General features: G+C 45.2%; 1 protein-coding gene across 2 annotated transcripts in view; it reads left to right on the plus strand.

Moving 5' to 3' along the window:
* Positions 1 to 22783, plus strand: part of POLR3D (RNA polymerase III subunit D) — a 31527-nt gene extending 8744 nt beyond the window's left edge. For both annotated transcript variants that reach the window (XM_033948748.1, XM_033948747.1), the window contains exons 6-9: positions 801 to 969; positions 10775 to 11046; positions 20002 to 20154; positions 22239 to 22783. In XM_033948748.1, coding sequence (XP_033804639.1) covers positions 801 to 969; positions 10775 to 11046; positions 20002 to 20154; positions 22239 to 22361 — 717 coding nt within the window. In that variant the 3' untranslated portion in view covers positions 22362 to 22783. The remainder of the gene's footprint in view (positions 1 to 800; positions 970 to 10774; positions 11047 to 20001; positions 20155 to 22238) is intronic.
* Positions 22784 to 25374: the final 2591 nt, after the last annotated feature.

A 25374-nucleotide genomic window follows, 5' to 3' on the forward strand; every position in this document is an offset into this window, starting at 1 on the left:
AAGGCCTCCAGAAACCACCAGAACCCTCCAAAAAGCCCAGCCGAGCACAATCTCCAAACCTCACACGCAGCCCTCAAAATCCACACACACATAGTGGCCAAACATACATGCCCAAGACTATACAGTCTAAAATCCACCCAGACTCAAGAAAGGAATACCATTCAAGCAAGTAGATAGATAGTAGATATTCCCCCCCCCCCAGTGAAACCAAACCCCAACCTAACATACCCAAACAATCAACCCCCAGACTCAATCAAAAACCCCACAAACACACCGCAAGCACTCTGAAAAAAGCAATGCCCCCAAACAAGTCAGTCCAGTGAGGGCTCCAGGAATCCAAGGACGCCCGCATCCCACCAAACTGTCAGGCACCTAAGAGACTGCATCCAAGTAGGGCCGCTTCCAATAGAGCAAACAGCAACCACCCGGCTCTCAACCAGGCACAGAGGAGAAGGAAACAGCTCCCTCAAGGGAGCTGACATTTTGGAAATTTATGTTTAAATGTTTTTTATTAGAGCCAGCAATAAAACACAGATAACAAAATTTCAGCCAGCGAAACCGGGCTCCAGAAACAATTTTGATGAAAAATTCCCACCCCATCCACCCTTGGAAATTTAATTATTCTATTTTTTTCCAAATTAGATTTCTTTTCTTCTGTTCTTTGTACTACTCTATTTTTAATGTTAACCGAGTTGAGCTCCAGATTAGTTGATGACCCGGTGTACTGTATAAAACTAAGCTTTAGTTTAGTTTATCACTGTATTTGGTATTGCTTATCTAATGCCATTTCCCCCGTCCAGTTCCTTGATGACCCAGGTTTAAGAAATGATGCACGGAATAAACCAGTTCAGCTGCCTCTGGCACACTCAGGCTGGCTCTTCACAGAAGACAGTGATGAGCAAGATATGAAACCCTGGCTGTCCAGTACCAAGGAAGAAAAGATGGACGTGGAAACATATCCTATAAAAGGTAAATTCTGTTAGTGAAACATCAAATTGAAGAAAATGGGCACATGCTCTCATGTGAGGATCTTGGACACAGATTAGTGCTTCAAGGGAGGGGGGACTTTTATGCTTATTTGCAGCTTGGGCATTATTTAAGGGATCACCAAGTTGCTGTCCTCCCACTTGGGAGCCAGTTGTTAAATTTTTTGCTTGGGGATGCATTTGGTAAGATCTCTGTATCTGGACTTCATAGGGCCTTATCTACCCCTTTTACTTGCAGAGATTATGTCCCAGTAGTGGAGACCTGTACATGAGATTTGGGATATTGAGTGGAAAGAGTAGATATCTGTTCTGCTAATGCTTAAGTCTGGAAGGTTTTTGAAGCATGATGTTCTGAAAGGGCCTTTTTTCCCTTTTCATTGTACTTTACCCCAGATTGCCCCAGATACTAGCCTTTCTACTACTACTACTATTAATTATTTCTATAGCACTACCAGACGCACGCAGCACTGCACAGAGTCACAAAGAATAAGAAAACAGTCCCTGCTCGAAAGAGCTTACAATCTGAACAGGCAAGACAGACAAAAAGTATGTCATGGATACAGTTAAGAGGAACGGTTAATCAGTGGACTGGGTTGGAGGGTAGAGGAGTAGGGTTAAGGATTAAAAGCTATATCAAAAAGGTGGGTTTTCAGTCTGCTTTTATGTAGAAATGTTTTTATTGAAATTATAAATACAATCAAACATGTCAATACAGCAAAAGTATACAAAGCAATATACAACTAGACCACCCTCTCCTAGCCACCCCCCCCCCAACCCAACACCCCACAATCCGAACAATCCAACTATCAGAGTTCAATAGATGACTACGAGCAGTATGAATTAAAGTGAGCCAAAATGGCTTCCAAATGCTACAAAACAAACATCCCTGTGGGGTATCCAAGGAAGTCAAAGAAAGGCGCTCCATAGAAGCTTGATGTATCATAAGAGTACACCAGTGAGACAGTGTTGGGGGATCGGGTCCAATCCAGCAGTGCAATATTGTCTTTTTCCCCAACAAAACAGCATGTTCCAAAAAAACCCCGAAACCCCTTCGGGTTTCGAGGGATATGCTCCAAGGTGAATAGCAGCTCAGGACAATTAGTATATCCATGCTGCCACATGTTAGTAATATGGCGTTTCAACTGATTCCAAAAACCCTGGACCAAAGGACAAGCCCAGAATTGATATCCTAAGGTAGCCATTGGTTGATTGTATTTAAGGCAAGCATCAGTCTGGCTCAATTTAGCCCGATGAAGATAAGCCAGAGATCTATGGAGTCGAAGTAGAAACTTGTAGTTCATTTCAATTAAAGTTACCTGTACGTTTAAGTCCTTTCTGAATAGTCACTCCAGTAATCACACAAGATAAGTCTCCAGACCATTTGGACTGAACCGTAGGATGTGCAATATGTTGTTTCTTAAGAGCCAGACATTCCCGCTCCAATCGAATTATTCCCCGAGCAACTCGCTTCCTATAAGCCACCATATAGGAGATGATGTCCCACCAGAGGACAGATTTTGCCGCTTCCCAAAACAATAATGGTGTCTCCCGATGTTGAGCATTAAAGGTAAGGTAGTCCTCCCATTTTTCTGTGAGGTATTTAACAAAATCAGGATTATCAACCAAATACACGGGAAAACGCCAACTCCCCCCAGGAGCATGAGAGTCCAGGAGAACATCAACCCACACTGGGCAATGGTCGGAGACTGAGAGGGGACCAATTTCAGAAGAGTCGACCAGAGGAAAGAATGTAGTGGACACCAATATATAGTCTAATCTGGAAAATGTTTGATGGGCTTGAGATTGATGAGTGTAATCTTTCTCATTGGGATGCAATAACCGCCAGGGGTCTTGCAAATCCAAAACCTCACACAAATACGAAATACCCTTAGAAAAGGTAGCCCGAATCGAGGACCCTGGCCCTGTTATGTCTTGCTGAAGGTCGAGGACCTGGTTAAAATCACCCAATATAATCAGAGGATGTGTCAGATCACTCCTGCCAATTTGCACCAAAGAGGAAAAAAATTTATGATCATAGTGATTTGGGGCATACACCATAAGTAAATTAAACACCTGTCCAGACACTGTCACCCAACAAAGAAGAAACCGACCCAAGGTATCAGTAGTGAGTTGGTCCACCCTCCCCGGGAAACCCTTACGCACCAGAAGCGCTACACCTGCATGATTGGTGGGGGAAGAAGCAAAAAGAACTCAGCCTACCCAACCCCTATGCAATTTAGCATGTTCTGCGCTATTTAGGCGTGTCTCCTGTAAACATGTTAGATCTGCCTTGTGGTATTTCAATCTGTTAAGAATCTTAGTGCGCTTCACTGGGGATGTTATACCACAAACGTTCCAGGATAATAATCTGAATGTCCTACCACTCACAGGGAAAACAAAAAGGAAACCTGCCAAAAGTGCAATTCCAGTAGACCCCCGGGCGCCCAGCCTTCACCCAGGAGACAACTAGCAGCATTAGAACTCATGATCCCATAGCTAAAACTATATATACAAACCACATACACTCCAGAACACAGTTCAAAGCAAACCCCCAACCCTCTCCCACCCCTACCCCAGATCCTCATACACTACCCCAAAAACAAAAAGTCATCCAGCAACCAAATGGAAGCGGGAAAGCAGAGCACATATCTAGTGCCATCGGAACCTGGCCATCCTCAAATCAAAAACTGTAACATGGTGCGAGAACCAGCACAAGCAATGCATTAAACAGGAGGTCCTCATACTGCTACCACAGCGGCTGCATAAGTACGTTCAAGTGGGTGCTGAAGTGGAGGCTCCCAATCTGTTGATGAACTCTCCTGCCAGTTTGTCAGTCAAAGACGTGCCATTTACCATCCAATTGAATTTTCAGGATAGCCGGGTGTAAAAACATGAAGCGGCGTTTTTGATCCACCTGCTTTGCACACAGAGTGTAAAAGGCCTTCCTCTTGTCGTTTAACGCTGCAGAATAAACCTGCCCGATCCGAATCGGCACAGATTCATATTGTAAGGAGTCTCTTTTTAAATGAAACTCACGAAGAATCTCCACCTTATGTCTATAATTGTGTAATTGCCGATGGTCACTCTGGGCCGCTGATCCTTCCCAGGGCGAGGCCCCACCCTGTGTACTCGCTCAAAGTGGGCTGGGCCCAGAGCTGCAGGCATAGGCAATTCACTCGTAAGCCATGACTCCAATACAGAGAGGAGAACGGAATCAGCAATTGTTTCCGGGAATCCCATGAAACGCAAATTACCCCTGCGAGACCTATTTTCAAGGTCTTCCAGTTTATCTTGTTGTTGGAGCTGCATTTTCAAGGAAGCAACTTCAGTATCCATCGTGTGTGCATCGTCCTCCACCGAGGAAACTTGCTCCTCCAAAGCAGTAACCCTCGTAGAGTGATCCTCCAACAGAGCTTCCAACTTGGTAAGTTGCGCCGATAATTGCTCCATACTCGGGCTTAAAGCCTGAGAGATAAGTTGCTTCAGCTCCATCAGCGTTTCCACGGTGAACTGCTTAAGCGCGCCATATGGGGACTCTGCCGTTTTCTCCTCCCCCGGCTTACCCTTCTCTTTGTCTTTTTTCATCGATTTAGACGACATGGCAGGCTGATTCTTGGCCAAGTATCTGTCCATATAGTAGTTCCCCGAAGTAGAATAAAACAGCCAAGAAAACTACACTGTAAATCCCGCTAGTAAACCAATATGAGGGACGAGGTTCCGGAGCTGGCAAGGCTAGATGCTCACAGCATCACGTGATCCTTTCCAGTCTGCTTTTAAACAAGGGAAGGGCCTTGACGGACAAACTCGGGTAATTTATTCCAGGCATAGGGGACAAATAGATGGTTTTAAAAAGGAACTTGCCTTCAATTCTCTGAACACAGGTAGCAACCCTAGCCTGTTATCGGGATCAAATTCTTAATTCTTGTTTAGCTGCTCATCCAGATGTGGTTCATTTTTTGGGGATAATCATCTTACGCTTCCTCCTTAAACATCCTTATCCTGAATGGAATCTTAACTTGGTTCTATAGTTCCTGCAGAAGGCTACTTTTGAAAACTCTTACCTTAAAATCCGTTTTCCTTCTTGTAGTTTTGACTGCCTGCAGAATTTCTGAGCTACAAATGTTACACAGGAGAGGATCTCTACAGGTTCTCTCTGAAGCAGGAGTGGCCATTTACATGGTTCTGTAAGTGATATTTGCATTTCACTTACAGATGAGCCTTTGTTTCTTCTTTCCTTTAGGGAAGAAGATCATAAGAAGGAATTTTATTTATTTATTCATTCATTCATTTAGCCCCTCCTCCCAAAGGAGCCCAGAACGGGTTACAAGATTTCAATTACTTTTTTTTTTTCTTTCTTGACGTTGGAGTGCTTTTTCAATATCTGTAAATAAACAATGTTTTATGCCGCTCTAATCACCTTTTTGTCCTCATGTTAAGTCAAAATTGGGTAATGTGGCATCAAAAGCAACTAATCCATCAGGCAATGAAGAGGCTATTGTCTCAATCTTTCTGGCAAACACCATCCATCTTTTCTTCAAGCTCATTCTAACAGAGTTCTTTCAACTTCTTGGGAAGAGTCTAGGGCTTACTCCCTGGAAGAATCAGAGGTATCCTTTTGAACATTGGTCCTCTCCACATGTATTTCTGCTTCCCATGTGTAAGGTCTGCTTTGCTATATCCCACAAGTTTCCGAATTCATCTGCTGTTGAAGACAAGGAGGGAAAAATTCTTACCTAATGATTTTCTTTCATTTAACCACAGCAGATGAATCTAGAACCCTACTTTTTTGGTGCACAATCAATTAATTTTCTCTGTTTAGAGTTGTTGCTATTTCAGGTTTCAGTTGATTTTATTCTTCATATGTTGGTTCTGTGAAGAAGGAGAAATGTTGGGTCTAATTCCTTCTGCTTTATTATATGAAATACTAACTGACCAATGAGCATAACATCCTATATGATAGAATTGAGTTTAGTGTTCTCTATGTCCACCTTCTGGTAGATGGTCATAACCCACAAGTCTCTGGATTCATCTGTTGTGATTAAGGGAAAGAAAATTATCAATTAAGATGACATTTTTCCACCTTGAGTATTTATAGCCTACTTTAATCCCAGAATCAATCCAAAATAGTTCACAATAAGAATTGCCAGCTAAAAATATAGAGCTTATTTATTTTTTAGTTTTTTATATACTACTTGTAGCCTAAGTGGTTTACATTCAGGTACCCAAGCATTTTTCTCTAAATGTCCTGGTGGGCTCACAACATATCTAATGTACTTGGGGCAATGGGGGATTAAGTGACTTGCCCAGGGTCACAAGGACCAGCACTGGGATTTGAATCCAAACTTCAGGGTGCTGAGGTTGTAGTTCTAACCGCTGTGCCACACACTCCCCACAAAGAGTTTAATATTCAACCCAAATCAGATATTTCTGAAATAAATGTTTTTAGATATTTCTGAAATAAAGTAAGAAGATTGCTGTTGAATATATAACAATAGACTATTCCAGGTTTAAATAGTTTGAAAAGAAAAGGAGTCCTAAATGAAGGGAAGTTCCATAAATGTTTTTTCAGATATACAAAAAGTTCCATTACCAGATGGAATAGTTATAAAATTGGTCAAATAAATTGGAACCAAACCATGAAGGTGTAAAACAAGTCAATTTAAAAAAAAGCCTTGACTGGAAGCCATTGAAGCCTTACCAATAAAGGAATTAATCTAACAGCTGTATTCTGTAGAAGCTGAAACTTCTTCCATACTTTAATAGATGTTCCTGAGTAGATCAAGTTACAATAAACTTAGATACTAGTGTCAAGTTTTAAAATGATCTTCTTTTTTTTTTCTAGATCCATCCTCTCTTTTTTTTTTTTTTTTCCAATTCTTTATTCATTTTAAAATCAAACAACAAGTGCACATAAATATATCATAAATTGATTCCAATATAGCACTTTAAAATCTAACACATAAAATCTAATAGACCATTAATGATATAAACCCTACCCACCCACCCTTCATCAGTTATTCTATATAAAATTTATTATATTATTATTATTATTATAAACATAATTATAAAATTTCCTCCCTAAATCTTCCCTCCCCCTGAGTGTGCATATAATAAATCTAAAAAAGGAAGAAAAATGATGCCTATTCATTACAATACTTTTCCAATGGCCCCCAAATCTTTACGAAGTTATTATAATTCCCTTTTTACAACGCTAATGCTCTTTCCATCTTAAAAATATGACTTAACGAATTCCACCAGAATGTGTAATTAAGATTTTTGTAATTTTTCCAGTTATTGGTAATATGTTGAATGGCAACCCCTGTCATAATTAATAAAAGTTTATTGTTGTGTGATGATATTTGACTCTTTTTTTCTCATAACCATTCCAAATAAAACCGTATCATAAGAAAGCGCAACATGGTTTTCCAATAGAGAATTTACTTGAGTCCAAATTGAATTCCAAAATAACTTAATACAGGGACAGTAATAAAGTAGATGATCCAATGTCCCTGGTTCCAGCATCTATTAGATTTAGAGCTATCTAACTTTTGTAAATGAACAGGGGTCCAAAACGCTCTATGCAACAAAAAAAAAAAAACAAGTTTGCCTCATAGATGCTGACACTGTACATAGAAACATAGAAATTGACGGCAGAAAAGGGCCATAGCCCATCGAGTCTGCCCATACCAATGACCCACTCCCTGATTCTTACTCCCCTATAGATCCCACATGAATATCCCATTTTCTCTTAAAATCTGACACGCTGTTGGCCTCAATCACCTGATGAGGCAGCTCGTTCCAATGATCAACCACCCTTTCGGTGAAGAAGTACTTCCTAGCATCACCTTGAAATTTCCCTCCCCTGATTTTCAGCGAGTGTCCTCTGGTTACCGTGGGCCCTGTAAGACTGAAGATATCATCTTTCACCTCTATACGCCCCGTGATATATTTAAAGGTCTCAATCATGTCCCCCCTCTCTCTTCGCTCCTCCAGTGAGTACATCCGCAGTTTTTTTAACCTTTCTTCATACGTGAGATCCCTGAGCCCCAAGACCATCCTGGTAGCCATTCGTTGAACCGACTCAACTCTCAACACATCTTTCCGGTAGTGTGGTCTCCAGAATTGAACACAATACTCAAGATGAGGTCTCACCATGGATCTGTACAGTGGCATTATAACTTCAGGTTTTCTGCTGACAAAACCCCTACGGATGCAGCTCATCATTTGTCTTGCCTTGGACGAAGCCTTCTCCACATGATTGGCAGCCTTCATATCATTGCTAATGATCACTCCTAAATCTCGTTCTACCGTGGTCCTGGACAAGGTTTCACCATTTAGTGTGTATGTTCTGTGTGGATTTTTTTTGCCTAGGTGCATTACTTTACATTTTTTAGCATTGAAGCCTAACTGCCAAGTTGATGACCACTGTTCTAGCTGCCGTAGGTCCTGCGTCATAAAGTCAGGCACACTGCTTTTGTCTACTATGTTGCATAGTTTGGCGTCGTCGGCAAACAGTGATACCTTTCCTCTAAGCCCTTGGGTCAAATCTCCTATGAATAAATTGAATAGAATCGGCCCTAAGACGGAGCCCTGAGGTACTCCACTCGTCACTGCTGACGTTTTGGAGGGGATACCATTCACCATTACCCTCTGAAGCCTACCATCTAGCCAATCCCTTACCCATTTAGTGAAAGTATCCCCTAATCCCATTGATTTCAGTTTATTGAACAGCCTACGGTGTGGGACGCTATCAAAAGCTTTGCTGAAGTCCAAATATATCACGTCCAGGGACTCCCCGGCATCCAGATGACTGGTCACCCAGTCAAAGAAGTCAATCAGATTAGTTTGGCAGGACCTTCCCCTGGTAAATCCGTGTTGGTGTGGATCACGTAAATTTTCTTCGTCTAGAATTTTGTCAAGATTCTGTTTGATCAGTGTTTCCATGAGTTTGCACACTATGGATGTAAGACTCACCGGTCTGTAATTTTCTGTCTCTGTTCTGCAGCCCTTTTTGTGGAGTGGAATTACGTTAGCTGTTTTCCAGTCTAGTGGTACTTTTCCCGTGCGCATGGAAAGATTGAAGAGCACGGATAGTGGTTCAGCCAGAACTTCACTCAGCTCTCTGAGTACCCTGGGGTGTAGATTGTCTGGTCCCATGGCTTTGTCCACTTTGAGTCTTGAAAGTTCATGGTAGACGCTACTGGGTGTAAACTCGTAATCATGAAACAGGTCATTTTGGCTGTCTCTTATCTGTAGTTGTGGACCAGCTCCCGGTGCTTCACAGGTGAATACTGAGCAGAAGTATTCGTTTAGCAGTTCTGCCTTGGTAGTATCAGAATCTGCGTAGTTTCCATCTGATAGCCTAAGGCGTTCTATCCCATTTTTGTTTCTTTTCCTGTCACTAATGTACCTGAAAAAGGATTTGTCCCCTTTTTTAATGTTCCGTGCTAGATCTTCCTCTGTTCGAAGTTTGGCTTCCCTGACTGCCTGTTTTGACAGCCTTAGATCTGGCCAGATAGTCTTCTTTTGCCTCCTTTTTCCCAAGATGTTTGTAGGTGATAAATGCTTCTTTTTTCTTTTTAATGAGGTCCGAAATTTCCTTGTTGAACCATTGTGGTTTTTTGTTTCTCCGGCGTTTGCTTACCTTATTTATGTAGCGGCTAGATGCTTCGTTCAGGATGGATTTTAGATTTGACCACATAGTTTCCGGACTGTCAGTTTCTGCATGGTTTTGCAGCTCCTGATGGACAAAGTCTCTCATGTGGTCGAAATCTGCACCCCTAAAGTTGAGGACCCTCGTTGCTGTGTTTGATTTAGAGAAGCCTTTCCTGAGGTTAAGCCATACCATGTTGTGGTCACTGGAAGCCAGCGTGTCTCCCACTGATACTTCCGAGACACTGTCTCCATTTGTGAGTACCAGGTCTAGTATTGCTTTTTCCCTGGTGGGCTCTAATACCATTTGTTTGAGTTGTGCACCCTTAATGGAGGTTAATACTCTTCTGCTACCACTCGTAGTTGCTGAGAGGGTGTTCCAGTCTGCATCTGGCATGTTGAAGTCGCCTAACAGTACTGTGTCACCGCGCAAAGTGATGTTCTCTATGTCCTCAATCAATTCTTTGTCTTTGTCTTCCTGTTGTCTTGGAGGCCTGTATACCACACCGAGATAAAGGCATTTTTCTTTCCCTCTGGCCAGGTTTACCCAAAGTGATTCCCCTGTGTATCTAACCTCTGTGATCCTGGTAGTTTTGATATTATCCTTAGTGTATAGTGCTACCCCCCCCCTCCTAATTTGCCCTCCTAATTTACATCTCATTCTCCAAGACCAAATTCGTGGCCACTGAGATGCAGACATCTGCTGCTTAATCTCAATGCTCCAAATATCTCTTAAGACCACATTTTGGTTTTTTATTCAAGTATCTTCATTAAAATATGAATGAACAGTCCTAATTTGCTTAAGCTTGAAAGAAAATTTCTTGAACAAATTGTTGCCCGAAGTTCCAGTGATAATGAAGAACCTAGTAGTATTCCCAGTCATCTGGTTGCCTGTTCTACTGGCAACAACTCATTCTGATCTAAGGGAATGGTGTCAGGAAATATCTCCTGTGAATAGCTAAACCACAGAACTTTGGTTTTATTCATGTTCGACAACAAAAAAAAAAAACCTGGGCTCTTTTCTCATTTGTTAATATCGCAACACAACTGTATTGATGGCATGGTGGATTAAAAAGATCCATATGTAGTGGGGTAAGGTAACACTTTTTTTATTTACATGCTTTTCATTCCATTAGTAAAGGAGGAGCCAAGAGATAATGAAGATTTGACTGAAGATGTCTCAACTGCAAAGCTGACAGAAGTGAAGAAGGCCCCAGGCCCACCACCAGATGTTTCGCTAGCAGAGCTTTTCCAAACCTTAAGCCTGTCTGGGGATGAGGAGCTGCTTTTCTTACAGTTGCCAGACACTCTTCCAGGACAGCCACCTTCACAGGACACCAAACCAATCAAAACAGAGATACAGAGTGAAGATGGACAGATGATGCTGATGAAGCAAGAGAAAAGCCAGGTCATGAATAACTCTTTATGGATTATTATTTCTCTGTCTCTGCACAATAGCTAACATGCAACTAACACTTAGAAGACTAGATCACTAAAATTGAATTGCCTTGTGCTCTGTTTAACACAGGTTTGGGAGGGGGATGGGGGAAGCACCTGCACACATAGCTTCAGAAGCTGGATTTTCCTTTCAAGCTGAGATTACATGTGCTGGAAGTTGGATCTCTACATATGTGAATATATGGGCGTGTACATGCACACATGGTATCTCACACCATGTATATGAGAGTTGTAGAACTCATATGTAGAGAATGACATGGTGGTTGTTACCTGCGGGTAGCCCACTGAAACGATGGGGGGGAAGAAAGTGTTCACGGGGGGTACAGGGACAAGGCCATTCACCACCCCATAGAGCGGTGAATGGCCTTGTCTCAGCAGTTAAGGAAGGGAACATGCGTTTTCACCGATCACACGTGACCCCCCCCCCCTTCCCTCCTACCTACTGGCCACATCTATCGCCCTTTGTGGCGTATTACAGTGTAATTTGTGGAAGCCGTCGGAGCCTGCCTGAAGTCATGTGCATCTGCGGGCAACGGGCACAAATTTTTTCCCTGTGTCATTCTCTACTCATATGTTTGGCACTACTCCCTAGCTGCTGGATGAGTATTTTCCTTGATAGAATGTAATGCAGTTGGGTGCATTATGAGAGTCATCACCCAGTGATGAGCACTGAGAATTTATCATAAAGAGCCCAGTGTTCAAAAGGGTTTAACCCTGTAAGATGGACATCCAGCAATATTTAGCAGCACTTCAGTGGGTGCTGCTGCTGAATATTGTCTGTGACTGCCTAGACCAGTGGTCTTCACTAACTTTGACTGCAAAATATCTACCTAAGTGACTCTGCTTACCAGCAGGTGAACAATGATATCTATCCCTTCAAGCCTTTTAAACTTTTCATTGAGAGTATCTTCAAGGAGGCAGCCATTTCCATGCATTCTTCTTCTATTGAGAAATGTCTTATCTGTCAAGCAAGCAGTCCTCCCCCCAAACCACCTCCTGTTTTCTGTGAACAAGCTTGGGAAGAGAGGCAAATAGTAAAATAAAAAAGCAGAATAATGATGGGGGCCTCGCCAAAGGTTTCCAGGGGCTGTCACTTGCCCATGGGCCTTGCATTGAAGACCACTGGCCTCAAAACTGTCTGGTTAGTGCCAGGGCAGGTCGTGACGGAGCTGGACCTTAACTAGTTTGGTAGAGATATTCCATGTACTAATTGGCTAAGTAAGTGGATAAAATTAGGATGGTAAAAAGGCTTTATCTACCAAAGTCTTGTTATCAGCAAGCTTGATTTTTGTAATGCTCTATTTTGGGACATTACAAGAGCAAGGGTGCATGCCCTGCAGGTAATACAAAATACAGCTGGTAGACTGATTACCGGGATATCAAAATACGACCATATTACTTCGGTGTTAAAAAAAACAACTTACAATGGTTGCCGATTTGAAGCTCAAATCGAGTACAAAGTTATAACTATAATATACCATGTGCTTAATGGTGTGGCACCATGGTACCTGATTCAAATTTTGAGAAGATACATTCCAAATTGAAATTTATGGTCTGATTCAACTGTGAGATTAATTGAGGAAAAGAATCAGGAAGTACATTATAAAAAAACCCCCAGTATAGCTGCTGTATTGGTGGTGGGCCCAAGACTTTGGAACTCAATGAAAGGGTCACTAAGAGTATGTACAGATGTTAAATCTTTCAAAAAATTGTTAAAAAACACCCTGTTTGTGAGATTCTTCCTTACTTCATTGTTTGGCTACTAATAGCTAACAGAGCACTCCTGTGTGATTTGAAGATAAGATGGTGGTTTTAATAAGTGTTTGATAATTTATTAATGGTTATGTAATGTTTGTTAATTCTTTGTATGTACCGATTGTTACCCGCTTAGTTGATAAGCGGGATAGAATTTTTTAAAATAATTGAATAAATAACTTACTTTATCCACCGAGAGGGTAACATTCTGAATATAGGCTGGTACCTGGTTAACTTCCCATGACGACACATACCCAGATACTCGGTGCAGGAGCCTGGACAGGGCCCAGCATTGAATATCGGGGATTAATTCAGACCACAGTCGGCAGCTGACTGCTGCGGGCTGAATTCCCACCTGGAAATGGGTACTGGAGTACAGGAAAAATGGGGCAATGAGAAATTGCTACTTTATCCCAGGACAAGCAGGCATGATATTCTCACATGTGGGTGACGTCATCTACGGAGCCCCGGCGCGGACAGCTTTTCAAGCAAACTTGATTAAAGTTTCAAGTTTGCACACTGCACCACGCATGTGCGTGCCTTCTCGCCCACTAGAGGGCGCATCCCACCTCGTGGTCCTCAGTTCAAATTTTTCCGCGGAGCAAGAAAGCCCTGTGGATCTGAGCTCCAGTGTTTTTGCCTTCTAGCTGCCGCGTTTAGTTTGTTTTTCCCTTCGAATTAGTTCGCGGTACTCTTTTCCTTTCGTTTCTTTTCAAAAAAAAAAAAAAAAAAAGTAACTTTCGTTTTTCGTCGGGTTCCGGGGGCTCCCGGAAGCCGTGGCCGCGGGACGTCGGTACGTTCCCGGCCTTCTTCTTTTTATTCGTGGATGTCCCGTCCTGTTACGGGATTCAAAAAGTGCAGCCGGTGTGAGAGGTTGCTTTCCATCACTGACCCTCACCGGTGGTGCATTGTCTGTCTTGGGCCCGAACATCCGACAGACTCGTGTGATCGCTGTGCTACCTTCCAAAACAGGGCCCTCCGTCGCCGTAAGGCAAGAATGGCCGAATTGTTCGCCATCGACACGCCGCCTAAGGCCTCGACGTCGGCCTCGGCTTCGGCCCCGGCCTTGACCTCGGCCTCGGCGTCCTCGGGGGCCTCGGCCTCGCCGCGGCCCTCCTCCTCGAAGGCGTCGTCAGTGAAGCAAGCTTCGGGTAAGTCCTCTGTTCCATCCCCTTCAGCAAAGAAGCCATCCTCGAGTCAGGCCAAGGCGGGTGGGTCGACCCCGGCCCCGCATCGGACCTCGACTCCGCACACCCCGAGGGAATACTCGAGACCGAGGTCGCCCTCCAGGGAGTGTGCCCCGGACTCGGAACTCCCCACCTTCGTGGGGATTCCGGCCTTCCAGGATCTCCTCCGAGCTCTGATCTCATCGGAGCTGTCGGGAGCCCTGGAAGTGTTGCAGCGTGCTGCGGTTCCGGCGGCCTCGACCTCGGCCTGGACGCCTTCGGTCTCGGAGGCCCCGCCCTCGGCTCCCTCGGGAGCCCCGGCCTCGGCGACCTCGGTCTCGGGTACTGGGACCCCGTTCACCTCGGTCTCGGCCCCGCCCCGGACCTCGACCTCGGGGGAACCCCCTGAGCGGAGTGTAAGGCCCAAAGAAAAGTTGCGCAGAGTGCGCCGTCTTTCCTCCTCTTCCTCCGGGTCTTCCAGACACACCTCGCCCTCGACGCGACCTCGGACGGGGCGTCGATCGAGGAAGTCTAAGCGGCCCCGAGGCTCGCCTCGGCGCGACCGTTCCTTGTCCTTCGGGGGCGAGGCGTTGCAGGTGTCGGAGTTGCGCCTCAACAACCCGAGGCTCCTCCGCTCACCCCATGGGAAGTCTTCCCGGGCCGCCTCGCCGAGGAAACGGGAGAGTGTCCCACGAACCCCGGGGTCCTCACCTAAGGGTTCTGCGAGGAGGACAACTTCCCCTTCCCCCTCGAGGGCCCTCGAGAGGGGATCCTGGGATTCGGGATCGGTTAGGGATCCTCATTATTCCCATGAGGCCTCCCCCCTCTCCTCGGTGGGGCGGTCGAGAACCCCCTCTCCCCAGGCTAGGCCGTCCTCATTTTCATCCTTCGTTCAGGACATGGCCCAAGCCCTGGGGATTGATCTGATGGTAGGCTCTCGGTATTCCAAAGAATTTTTGGAGGAACAGGACCTCCCCATTCTTCCTAGGGAGGTGCCTAGACTCCCTCTCAACAGTGTCCTTCTGCAAACCTGGCTGAAGAACTTGTCAAACCCTCTTACAGTCACGTCTGTGCCTTCAAAAATGGAATCGAAGTATAGGACGATTCCCCCTAAAGGGTTCGATAAGGCGCAGCTCTCACACCAGTCTCTTCTGGTGGAGTCTGCTCTTAAAAAATCACAGCCCTCACGGGTTTCTGCGGCGGTTCCACCAGGCAGGGAGGGGCGGACCCTGGACAAGTTTGGCCGCCGCCTCTATTCAAATTCCCTGATGGCCACCAGGGTTCTAAACTACGCCTTCACCTTTTCCTCCTTTTTGCGTGGTATGGTGAAGGACCTTCCTCAATATCGGAACTCGTTACCGGACTCCCAAAGAGCAGGATTCGACAAGTTTATGTCCAACCTGTCTCAATTGCGGTTGTACCTATTCCATGCAGTGTACGACGCCTTTGAGCTGGTTTCGAGGGTGTCGGCCCTCGCGGTGGCCATGCGCCGCTTGGCCTGGCTTCGCACCCTCGACATGGACCCAAACCTGCAGGAACGCCTGGCAGACTTGCCTTGTGTGGGGTCCGAGTTATTCGACGAGTCATTGGATGCGGCGACCAAGCGCTTGTCCGAACAGGAGCGCTCCCTAGCATCCCTGGTCCGCCCCAAACCTAGGCCCCCGCCGCAGAAACCCTTTCGGCCTCCGCCGCGCCGATACCCTCAGAAGTCGACCCCGGCTTTCTCGAGACCGCCTCCGAGACGTCCGTCTCAGCGAGGCAGAGGGGGACAACCCCAAGCCCCGGCGCAGGGCCCTTCTAAGCCAGCGCCTTCCTTTTGACGGGATGAGCGGACGGGGCGGGTTCCCCTCCGCACTTTCTCAGGAACCCCTTCCTATCGGGGGCCGTCTTCGGTTCTTCCGGGAGGCATGGACCGGGATTACCTCAGACGCTTGGGTGCTCCGGATCGTCTCCGAGGGCTACTCGCTCAACTTTGTGGCCTCGCCGCCGGACAGTCCCCCAAGTTTAGTCCCCTGCAACCGTTCGCAGCTACCGACCCTTATAACCGAAGCCAAAGCCCTCTTGAAGCTTCGGGCGGTCGAGCCGGTCCCCAAGGACCAGTGGGGTACGGGGTTTTACTCCCGCTACTTTTTGGTCCCAAAAAAGACCGGGGACCTGCGCCCCATACTGGACCTCAGGAAGCTCAACAAATTCCTGGCCCGGGAGAAGTTTCGAATGCTATCTCTCCCGGTTCTGTACCCCCTCTTGGGGGAAGGGGACTGGATGTGCTCCCTCGACCTGAAGGAAGCATACACCCATGTTCCGGTGCACCCCGCCTGTCGAAGATTCTTACGATTCCAGGTGGGGGACCTCCACCTCCAGTACAGGGTACTGCCCTTCGGCCTGGCCGCGTCCCCACGAGTATTCACGAAGTGCATGGTGGTGGTGGCAGCAGCCCTCAGGTCACGTGGACTCCATGTGTTCCCTTACCTGGACGATTGGCTCATCAAAGCCCCGACCAGGGAGGGGGTTATCTCAGCGACCCGACAGTCTATTGCCTTCCTGCAAACTCTCGGGTTCGAGATAAACTTTCCAAAGTCTCAGTTGAGACCGTCGCAGTCTCTTCAATTCATAGGTGCTGTGCTGGACACGGTGCGCCTACGCTCCTACCTGCCGACCCAGCGGTTGGAAGCCTTGGTACGGATGAGCCGCCAGGTCTCCCAACTATCGAGGGTGTCGGCCAAGCGCATGATGATGCTGCTGGGCCATATGGCCTCGACGGTACATGTCACGCCGTTTGCGAGGCTACACCTGAGGATCCCTCAGTGGACCCTCGCGTCCCAGTGGCGCCAGGAGTGCGACCCGGTGTCTCGCCTCATTTCGGTAACTCCGCCCTTGCGGAAATCGCTGCGTTGGTGGACAGACTCTTCAAATCTGTCCATGGGACTATTGTTTCGCACTCCGCCCTTTCGCAAGGTCCTGACCACGGACTCCTCGGAGTACGCGTGGGGAGCCCATCTCGACGGTCTTCGCACGCAGGGCCGGTGGTCGTCAGAAGACCGTCAGTGTCATATCAACGTGCTAGAGCTGCGAGCCATCTTCCTAGCACTTCGAGCCTTCGTGCACATATTGCAGGACCAGGTGGTCCTCGTCCGCACGGACAATCAGGTGGCAATGTATTATGTGAACAAGCAGGGAGGAACGGGGTCATGGCCCCTCTGCTCCGAAGCTCTCCGCCTCTGGGAGTGGGCGGCCTCCCGGAACATCTTCCTCCGGGCGGTCTACATCCAAGGAGAACGGAATTGCCTGGCGGACAAACTGAGTCGACTTCTGCAACCGCACGAGTGGACTCTACACTCAGCAGTTCTACGCGAGGTCTTCGCTCGCTGGGGAACGCCACAGGTGGATCTGTTTGCCTCTCCGGAGACACACAAACTACCACTATATTGTTCTCGGATGTACTCGCAGGACCGTCTGGAAGCGGATGCCTTCCTACTCGACTGGGAAGGGAGGTTCCTGTATGCATTCCCTCCGTTCCCGCTGATCATGCGAACGTTGGTACACCTAAAATCGTCCACGGCCACGATGATTCTCATAGCACCTCGGTGGCCGCGTCAGCACTGGTTCTCCCTGCTGCTCCAGCTCAGTGCCAGAGAGCCTCTCCCCCTGCCTGTCTCTCCTTCTCTGCTGTCTCAGAGTCAAGGATCCATGTTACATCCCAATCTGCAGTCATTGCACCTGACAGCCTGGTTTCTTGTTCCCTGACTCCTCCGGACCTGTCTCAATCGGTGAAGGAGGTGTTGGAAGCCTCCCGCAAGATCTCGACGAGGCTTTGCTATGCGCAGAAATGGACCAGGTTTTCCACCTGGTGCTCGTCTTTTCACCTGGATCCGGTATCAGTTCCGGTATCCTCGGTTTTAGAATATTTGTTTCATTTGTCGCGCTCCGGCTTGAAAACCACTTCGGTGCGGGTTCATCTCAGTGCGATTTCTGCTTTCCACCAACCTCTGGAGGGACGCCCTCTGTCACTCCATCCCTTGGTGACACGCTTCATGAAAGGGTTACTCAGGGTTTGTCCCCCTCTTAAGCCTCCGTCTGTCGTGTGGAATTTGAATGTGGTTCTGGCTCAACTGATGAAACCCCCGTTTGAGCCACTCAACAAGTCCCTCTTGAAATTTCTGACTTGGAAGGCGGTGTTTCTAATTGCCCTCACCTCCGCCAGGCGGATCGGGGAGTTGCAAGCCTTGGTTGCGGACCCCCCTTTCACTGTCTTTCATCACGACAAGGTGGTTCTCCGCACCCATCCTAAGTTTTTACCTAAAGTTGTTTCTGACTTCCACCTCAATCAGTCCATTGTCCTTCCTGTGTTCTTCCCGAAGCCCCACTCCCATCCTGGCGAGACGGCGCTTCACACGCTTGACTGTAAGAGGGCGTTGGCATTCTATCTTCAACGCACCAGGCCTCATCGGAAGGTTCCTCAATTGTTTTTGTCCTTCGATCCCAATCGATTAGGGCATCCAGTTTCCAAGCGCACTCTGTCTAACTGGTTGGCCGCTTGCATTTCCTTTTGCTACGCTCAGGCTGGCCTTCCTCCCCCGGGTCGAGTCACGGGGCACAAGGTCCGAGCGATGGCAGCTTCAATAGCTTTCCTCCGATCCACTCCGATGGAGGACATATGTAAGGCTGCCACTTGGTCTTCGGTTCATACATTCACCTCTCATTACTGTCTGGACACTTTATCCAGAAGTGACGGCCGGTTTGGCCAGTCAGTATTGCAAAATCTGTTTTCCTAAATTGCCATCCTCCCACCTGCCCTTTTTTGGTTAGCTTGGAGGTCACCCACATGTGAGAATATCATGCCTGCTTGTCCTGGGATAAAGCACAGTTACTTACCGTAACAGGTGTTATCCAGGGACAGCAGGCATATATTCTCACAACCCGCCCGCCTCCCCGGGGATGGCTTCCTTGCTAGTTATGGAACTGAGGACCACGAGGTGGGATGCGCCCTCTAGTGGGCGAGAAGGCACGCACATGCGTGGTGCAGTGTGCAAACTTGAAACTTTAATCAAGTTTGCTTGAAAAGCTGTCCGCGCCGGGGCTCCGTAGATGACGTCACCCACATGTGAGAATATATGCCTGCTGTCCCTGGATAACACCTGTTACGGTAAGTAACTGTGCTATCTAGGAAGGAGTGGCATAGTGGTTAGAGCTACAGCCCCAGCACCCTGAGGTTATGGGTTGAAGCCCTGTGCTGCTCCTTGTGACTCTGGGTAAGTCATTCAGTTCTTCATTGCTTTGAGTACATTGGATAGATTGTGAGCCCACCGGAACAGATAGGAACCAAATGACTGAGTACCTGAATGTAATCCGCTTAGACAATTAATAGGCAGTATATAACTAAATAAATAACTGTAGCTGTAATCACAGGCTAAGGAGATAAATAGTAAGGCATTATAGCACAGAAAGTGCAAGGTAAAGAGGAATTGTTGCTGTGAGACAGGAAGCATGGTGTAATGGTTCATAGACAATGGCGCGAAAGACAAAGGCGTGCCCAGACAATTGAGCGCAGCGCGGAGGCGCGTGCCGCTCAAAATTACTGTTTTTAGGGGCTCCGACGGTGGGGTTTGATGGGGAACCCCCCCACTTTACTTAATAGACATCGCGCCGGCGTTGTGGGGCGTTTGGGGAGTTGTAATCCTCCACATTTTACTGTAAACTTAACTTTTCCCCTAAAAACAGGGAAAAAGTGAAGTTTTCAGTAAAATGTGGGGGGTTACAACCCCCACAACGCGGCGCGATGTCTATTAAGTAAAGTGGGGGGGTTCCTCCCCCCCGCGCCCCCCCCCGTCGGAGCCCTAAAAACAGTAATTTTGAGCGGCGCGCACCTCCGCGCTGCGCTCAATTGTCTGGGCGCGCCTTTGTCCCGGCGCGCTTTTGACCTGACACCTGGTGTAATAAGTACTGCCTTTTCTAACTTTTCCCTGCACATTCTTCTTGTCCTGCAGGAGGCAATATTAGCAGAAAATACCTGTTGCTTGGGAGATCTTTTAGAGGGCCAGGTGGGCAAACTGTTGGTTCGTAAGTCCGGGAAGATCCAGTTGGTGCTGGGGAAGGTGACACTTGATGTTACCATGGGAACCTCCTGCTCCTTTCTGCAGGTAAATCCTTTAGAGTTATGTATAAGGTGAGGTATGACCGAGGATGGAAGACTAAAGGGAAATCTGTAGGGGAGAGTTATAATTAGATGGTGGTAATAGAAAGGTGTGTCTTATGGAATAGTCATCTTTTCTGCAGGTACTAATGCCTAAACGGTCCATTCCAAGATATATATTTATCCATTCTTTTTTGATTTCATGACAAATGAAGCAGTACAGCAAATCCACCAGACTCCAAACAGTTAAGTAGTCACAGTGGTTACAGGTGTTGGAATATCTTTACTTGTTTATAAGATCAGACTACACTCATTCCTCAGTATTCACGGGGGTTGGGCAGAGCCGGCCTGTGAATATTGAAAATTTGCTAATAACTTTTGGGCTGGCTCTGACCACCCCCGCCTCCCTCCTTAAGTCGATTAATACCCAAGGCTGCAGCCAAGTGCACCGGACCTTACCTGGTGGTCTTTCGGGACAGGAGAGATCTTCCTACACTCCTGCCCCATGCAGATCACTCATCCAAAATGGCTGCCCAGAGTTCCCATAGTCTCTCGAGATGAGTGATCTGCACGGGGCAGGAGCATAGGAAGATCGCTAAACCACCAGGTAAGGTCTGGGGAGGTGGGGGTGATTCCGGTTTTAGGAAATTGTGAATAATTATCGCGAGTCCTAAAACCACGAATTGGAAGGGGGAAGTGTATTATATATTTTCCCTCTTAAGAGGTACAGGCAAGTGATTTCCTGCCCCCAACCCTTTATACTTTGACCAGTCACAGAAACAACCCTCTCTTTCACTATTTTATTTAATATTCAGCCATATACCAAGACAGATTACAAGCAAACATACTAGCAAATTAATTTATTTGGGGTGGGGTAAATACCAAATTAAACAAACCCATAAATAAAGACCTGTCCTCTTCACATGTCGGGCCCAGACAGTATCTTGGTGGACAAGCTCGGTGACAAACTCGTATCCCCACAAATAATCCTTGAATCTACATACTGCAAGGCACACACAGTTTTCTTATTTAGTATTCCGAAAAATAACTTGTGTTCAACTTAGGCAAACAAAGTAAGCAAATTCTGATCAAAGAAAGACCAGAAGAGTAGCATAATCCAGCATCAGTATGTTCTTGGTGCAGGGCCTTCTGTGTGCTTATCCATTGATTCATGTGAAAGGCCCTAACAAAGTCAAAGGAAAATCATGGAACCATGGCTACCTTGGCCTCTGCATGGCAGGAATGGTTTCTGCTATTCATTCACCTCTCTATAGCAAATCCAGTCCAAGCCATCTTCCATTCTAAACTCCCAGTTCATCACTGATTTCACATAGGCTGGGTGTTGAGCATGACATATTGCCTTCATACAGATGTTTTCCTCTGTGGTCAGTGTGTTCCTGGCAGCAGGAGAGCAATTTACTAAGGATTCCTACACCTCAAAGATTCTCAGTTTGTACAGAGAAAGTTCATACTTATTTGTCAAATTCTGGGCTAAAAACAAAATTCTGTATAAGTTCATCTCGGTGCTCTTATCAGCCTATCATGGTCAAAAAATAGGGAAGCTAGAGTCCAGTCATTCCCTGACCTTCTTTTTTCTGCTTCATGCTTCCAGAGTTGAATATCACAGTACTCTAAAATAATAAATTGGATTTTGTTTTTATCTAGGTATGGGTTTTTTAAAAAAAATATCTTTCCATAAAGTGAAATATGCTGACTGGTCTCATGTCTAAATGTTATTTGCTATTATAATGAATAATTTACACTTTTCCCAATTTTAATTTTTTTTTTTTTGTGGTATGGGGGGATGGGATTTTATGAATAATCTATATGAATAATTAGATGCTGTATTCATGTGCTATATTTTTTTGTTGTTGTTGAAAATGGGAGGGGGTGGGGGTTAAATCTTTTTGTTGTAATATTGAAGATTTTCAAGTGATCTTGTATTTTAAATGCTTGATATTTACTGTACACTTGTTGTAAATTATAAATGAATAAAGAATAAAAATAAATAAATAAATGTTATTTGCTTCTTCATAACATCCCCTGGGAGTAAAGTTACCAGATTATTTTCTTTTTGCTTGTCTCTTGAAGGAGCTGGTTTCCTTAAGTCTTGGAGAGGGACGCAGTGGAGATATGACCATCCTGGGCCATGTGAAGCATAAATTAGTGTGTTCACCAGACTTTGAGTCTCTACTGGAATACAAACAGCGATAGAACTGGATGGAATGTTGAGTGCATCAATCAGTAAAAGACTTTTCTTTTGTGTAACAAGTTTCATTTTCTTTTATGGATGGAAGATGGTCAATACTGTCCAGACAAGCAAGATCCTGCGTGAAGGGTTGGATTCCATCAAGTTTGGTGCCTCCTATTATTACTAAGCAGTGGCAGTTATTGAGGATAGACTTGTATATCATCATTCTTGTTTGGGTCATGATGTGGATGTATACAAAGTAGTGTAAATGCTGTATATATTATATATAGAAATGGCTTTTTAATTTCTTTCTGTTCATGCTGTGTTTCTTCCAGTAACCCCCCTCTTTGTTTTGTTGGTATGACTTAGGTGGAACTTCTGAATTTTTCTTTGCCTAGGGTTGCCATATAAAAAGAAGACACCTGCTTCCAGCACCCCCACCCCCCCCCCCACACACACACACAGTTATCTTGCCCTAGCAAGGGTCATTTAAAAAAAAAAAAAGAATCTCCACTATGGAACCAAGGATCCATCAAAGTTCAAGCAACTGCATGCAGCCTCCTCTAATGAAGAAATAGTTCAGCTACTCTGTTGCCAGAGGAAAATGATTTATTTGTTGTGCCTACTTTCTTCTATCCTAACATACTGCTGGGTGATGAAAAATTCTAATCAAAAAAAGTGTCCCAAAAGGGTATGATCAACTCAACAAAAACAAAAATGAGGACACTAGTAATCATAGATACACTTTAGAGACTAGTAAGCAGAGCTCAGAACCATAAGTTGGTATAGAAATCACAAACATAATGTTCCACTATGTCTTATCATTGCTCCATCTTGAAATAGTTCAAAGGTGTTTCATATGATTCAAAAGCTGGTTCCTAATTGAACTGCTCAAATGTCCATTTCTGATACAAAAAGAATATATTTTTTGAAACTTTTAAATTATAATTTTTTAACTTGAACTTAGCTTATATGTAAGTCAGGGCAAGGTAGAAGTTATCTCACTGCTTCGGGGTCTGATGTGTTTCGCCAGAACAGCTTCAGAGAACCCGCTCATGCTGGATAGCATTCAGGAGAAGAGCTTCATTCTAATAAAGCAAAGATGAAAAAACCATTTTACAGTGTTAAATAACGCAAAATTTAAAGCTATCTTATGACGCTGCTGGTGGATACCTTCCTTTCATCTACCAACATAACGTGCTGCTTCAGTCTGTACAGATACTTCCCCCTAAAGCAGCTTTGCAAAAATGAAACAGGGAATCCCCTAGAACCAGGATTGCAGATGAAGGCCAAATGGCCTATCCACAGCATCTGCTATCTCCTCCTCTACCTAAGAGATCCCTATAGGCCTGTCCTACGCTTTCTTTAATTCAGACACAGCCTTTGTTTCCACCACCTTTAACAGCAGCTTATTCCACACATCTTTTTAAGTTCAAATTTTTTATTGAAAGATTTTTAGTTTAAAACAAAAGGCAAATAGAATGAATCTGCAATGCGCACAGACAATAATAAGTGACAATCAGATCAAATATATAATATGCGATCTTTGCAAAATGTATAATACCTAATATTAAATAGAGAAACATATATTCATCAGAGTGGGAAAAAAGGAAAAAAACAAGAGAAGAAAAATGAGAAAGGAGAAGGATCTCTGCTATGATATGATATCAGAGGCAGCTGAATGGAACCTGTTAAGAAATTTCCAAGGTGAATTAGACAGTTTAGAAGATATGGTAGATATCTGACGTTTTTCATATCTATATTGTTCATGTTTATTGTACAAACAAAGGGAGTTCCACCAGAAGGTGTAATCTAAATGAGAGGCTGATTTCCAATTTCTAAGAATATGCATAAGGGCAATAACAAACATGGCATCAATCAATTTTTGAGGACAGTCTGTAGTATCAAAACAAGGATGTTGAGAGCGAAGCATAATAATATCAAAGGAAATGTCGGATTGACAGGAGGTGATACATTTGATTGTCTTCCACATGTTAGACCAGAAGGGACGTATGCTAGTGCAGTGGAATAGCATGTGGTCCAAGGAGCCATTCGATCCCTGACAATGCCAGCAGGAAGGGTCCGGTCTTAATTTAGCTTTCCACATACAGTAAGGAGTCCATAGAGCTTGCCATATAACAAAGTACATAGATTGAGATATTCTTGATGACATTAATGGACGATTAGTTTTAGACCAATAAATGTTCCAGTTGATGTCAGAGAATGAGGACGGTAGCAGCTTTTGCCAGTGAGACATATCTTGTGGTGAGAAGATGTATTTGTGGTCTCTCATAATTTTATAAAATAGAGATATCGCTTTGCCCTGGATATGGACTGATTCGCTCCAAGAGAGAAAGGAAGCTTTGGGAATGGAAGATGATAGGGCGGGTAGCACCTCAGATATACTAGTGATCAGTGTCAACCATTGAGAGTGATAATTCTTTAAAGTAGGAAATTGAGCACTGAAAGACTTAAAAGGAATTACTTTATTATCACACATCAGCTGATCTACACGCCAAAGACCAGCCTTTTGCCATCTTTTCCAAAAAAACATCTTATTATTGTTTTTCAATTTTGGATTATTCCAAAGGGACATGTTAGCAGCAGTGTAAAGTGATATTTCAGCCAGGAGATCCAGATGTCGTATGGCATGTTGCGTTGCACTCAGAAGACCAAACCTTTTCAACCGTAAGGGGAGTGTCATAGTACATAAAGCTGAAATGGGCCAAGGATGGCAAATATGTCTTTCCATTTCCAGCCAAGGTGGTATATCTTGAGCTGAGTATAATAAGGGCCAAGAAGCACCATATTTAGCCAAAGAGGCCAAATGGTAAAAATAGAAATCTGGGAAGTTTAATCCCCCATTTACCTTAGAGGCACGTAATTTGGTCAAAGCAATACGGGGTTGTTTATTATTCCACAAAAAGGAGGTAAGCTTTTTGTCAATCCAAGAAAAGAACGAACGTTTGCAAAGAAATGGCAGCATAGCCAGAATATATATTATTCGTGGCATTAGATTCATTTTGATGGAGGCAA

This window comes from Geotrypetes seraphini, chromosome 6, assembly GCF_902459505.1.
Source record: "Geotrypetes seraphini chromosome 6, aGeoSer1.1, whole genome shotgun sequence".
Classification (NCBI taxonomy): Eukaryota; Metazoa; Chordata; class Amphibia; order Gymnophiona; family Dermophiidae; genus Geotrypetes; species Geotrypetes seraphini.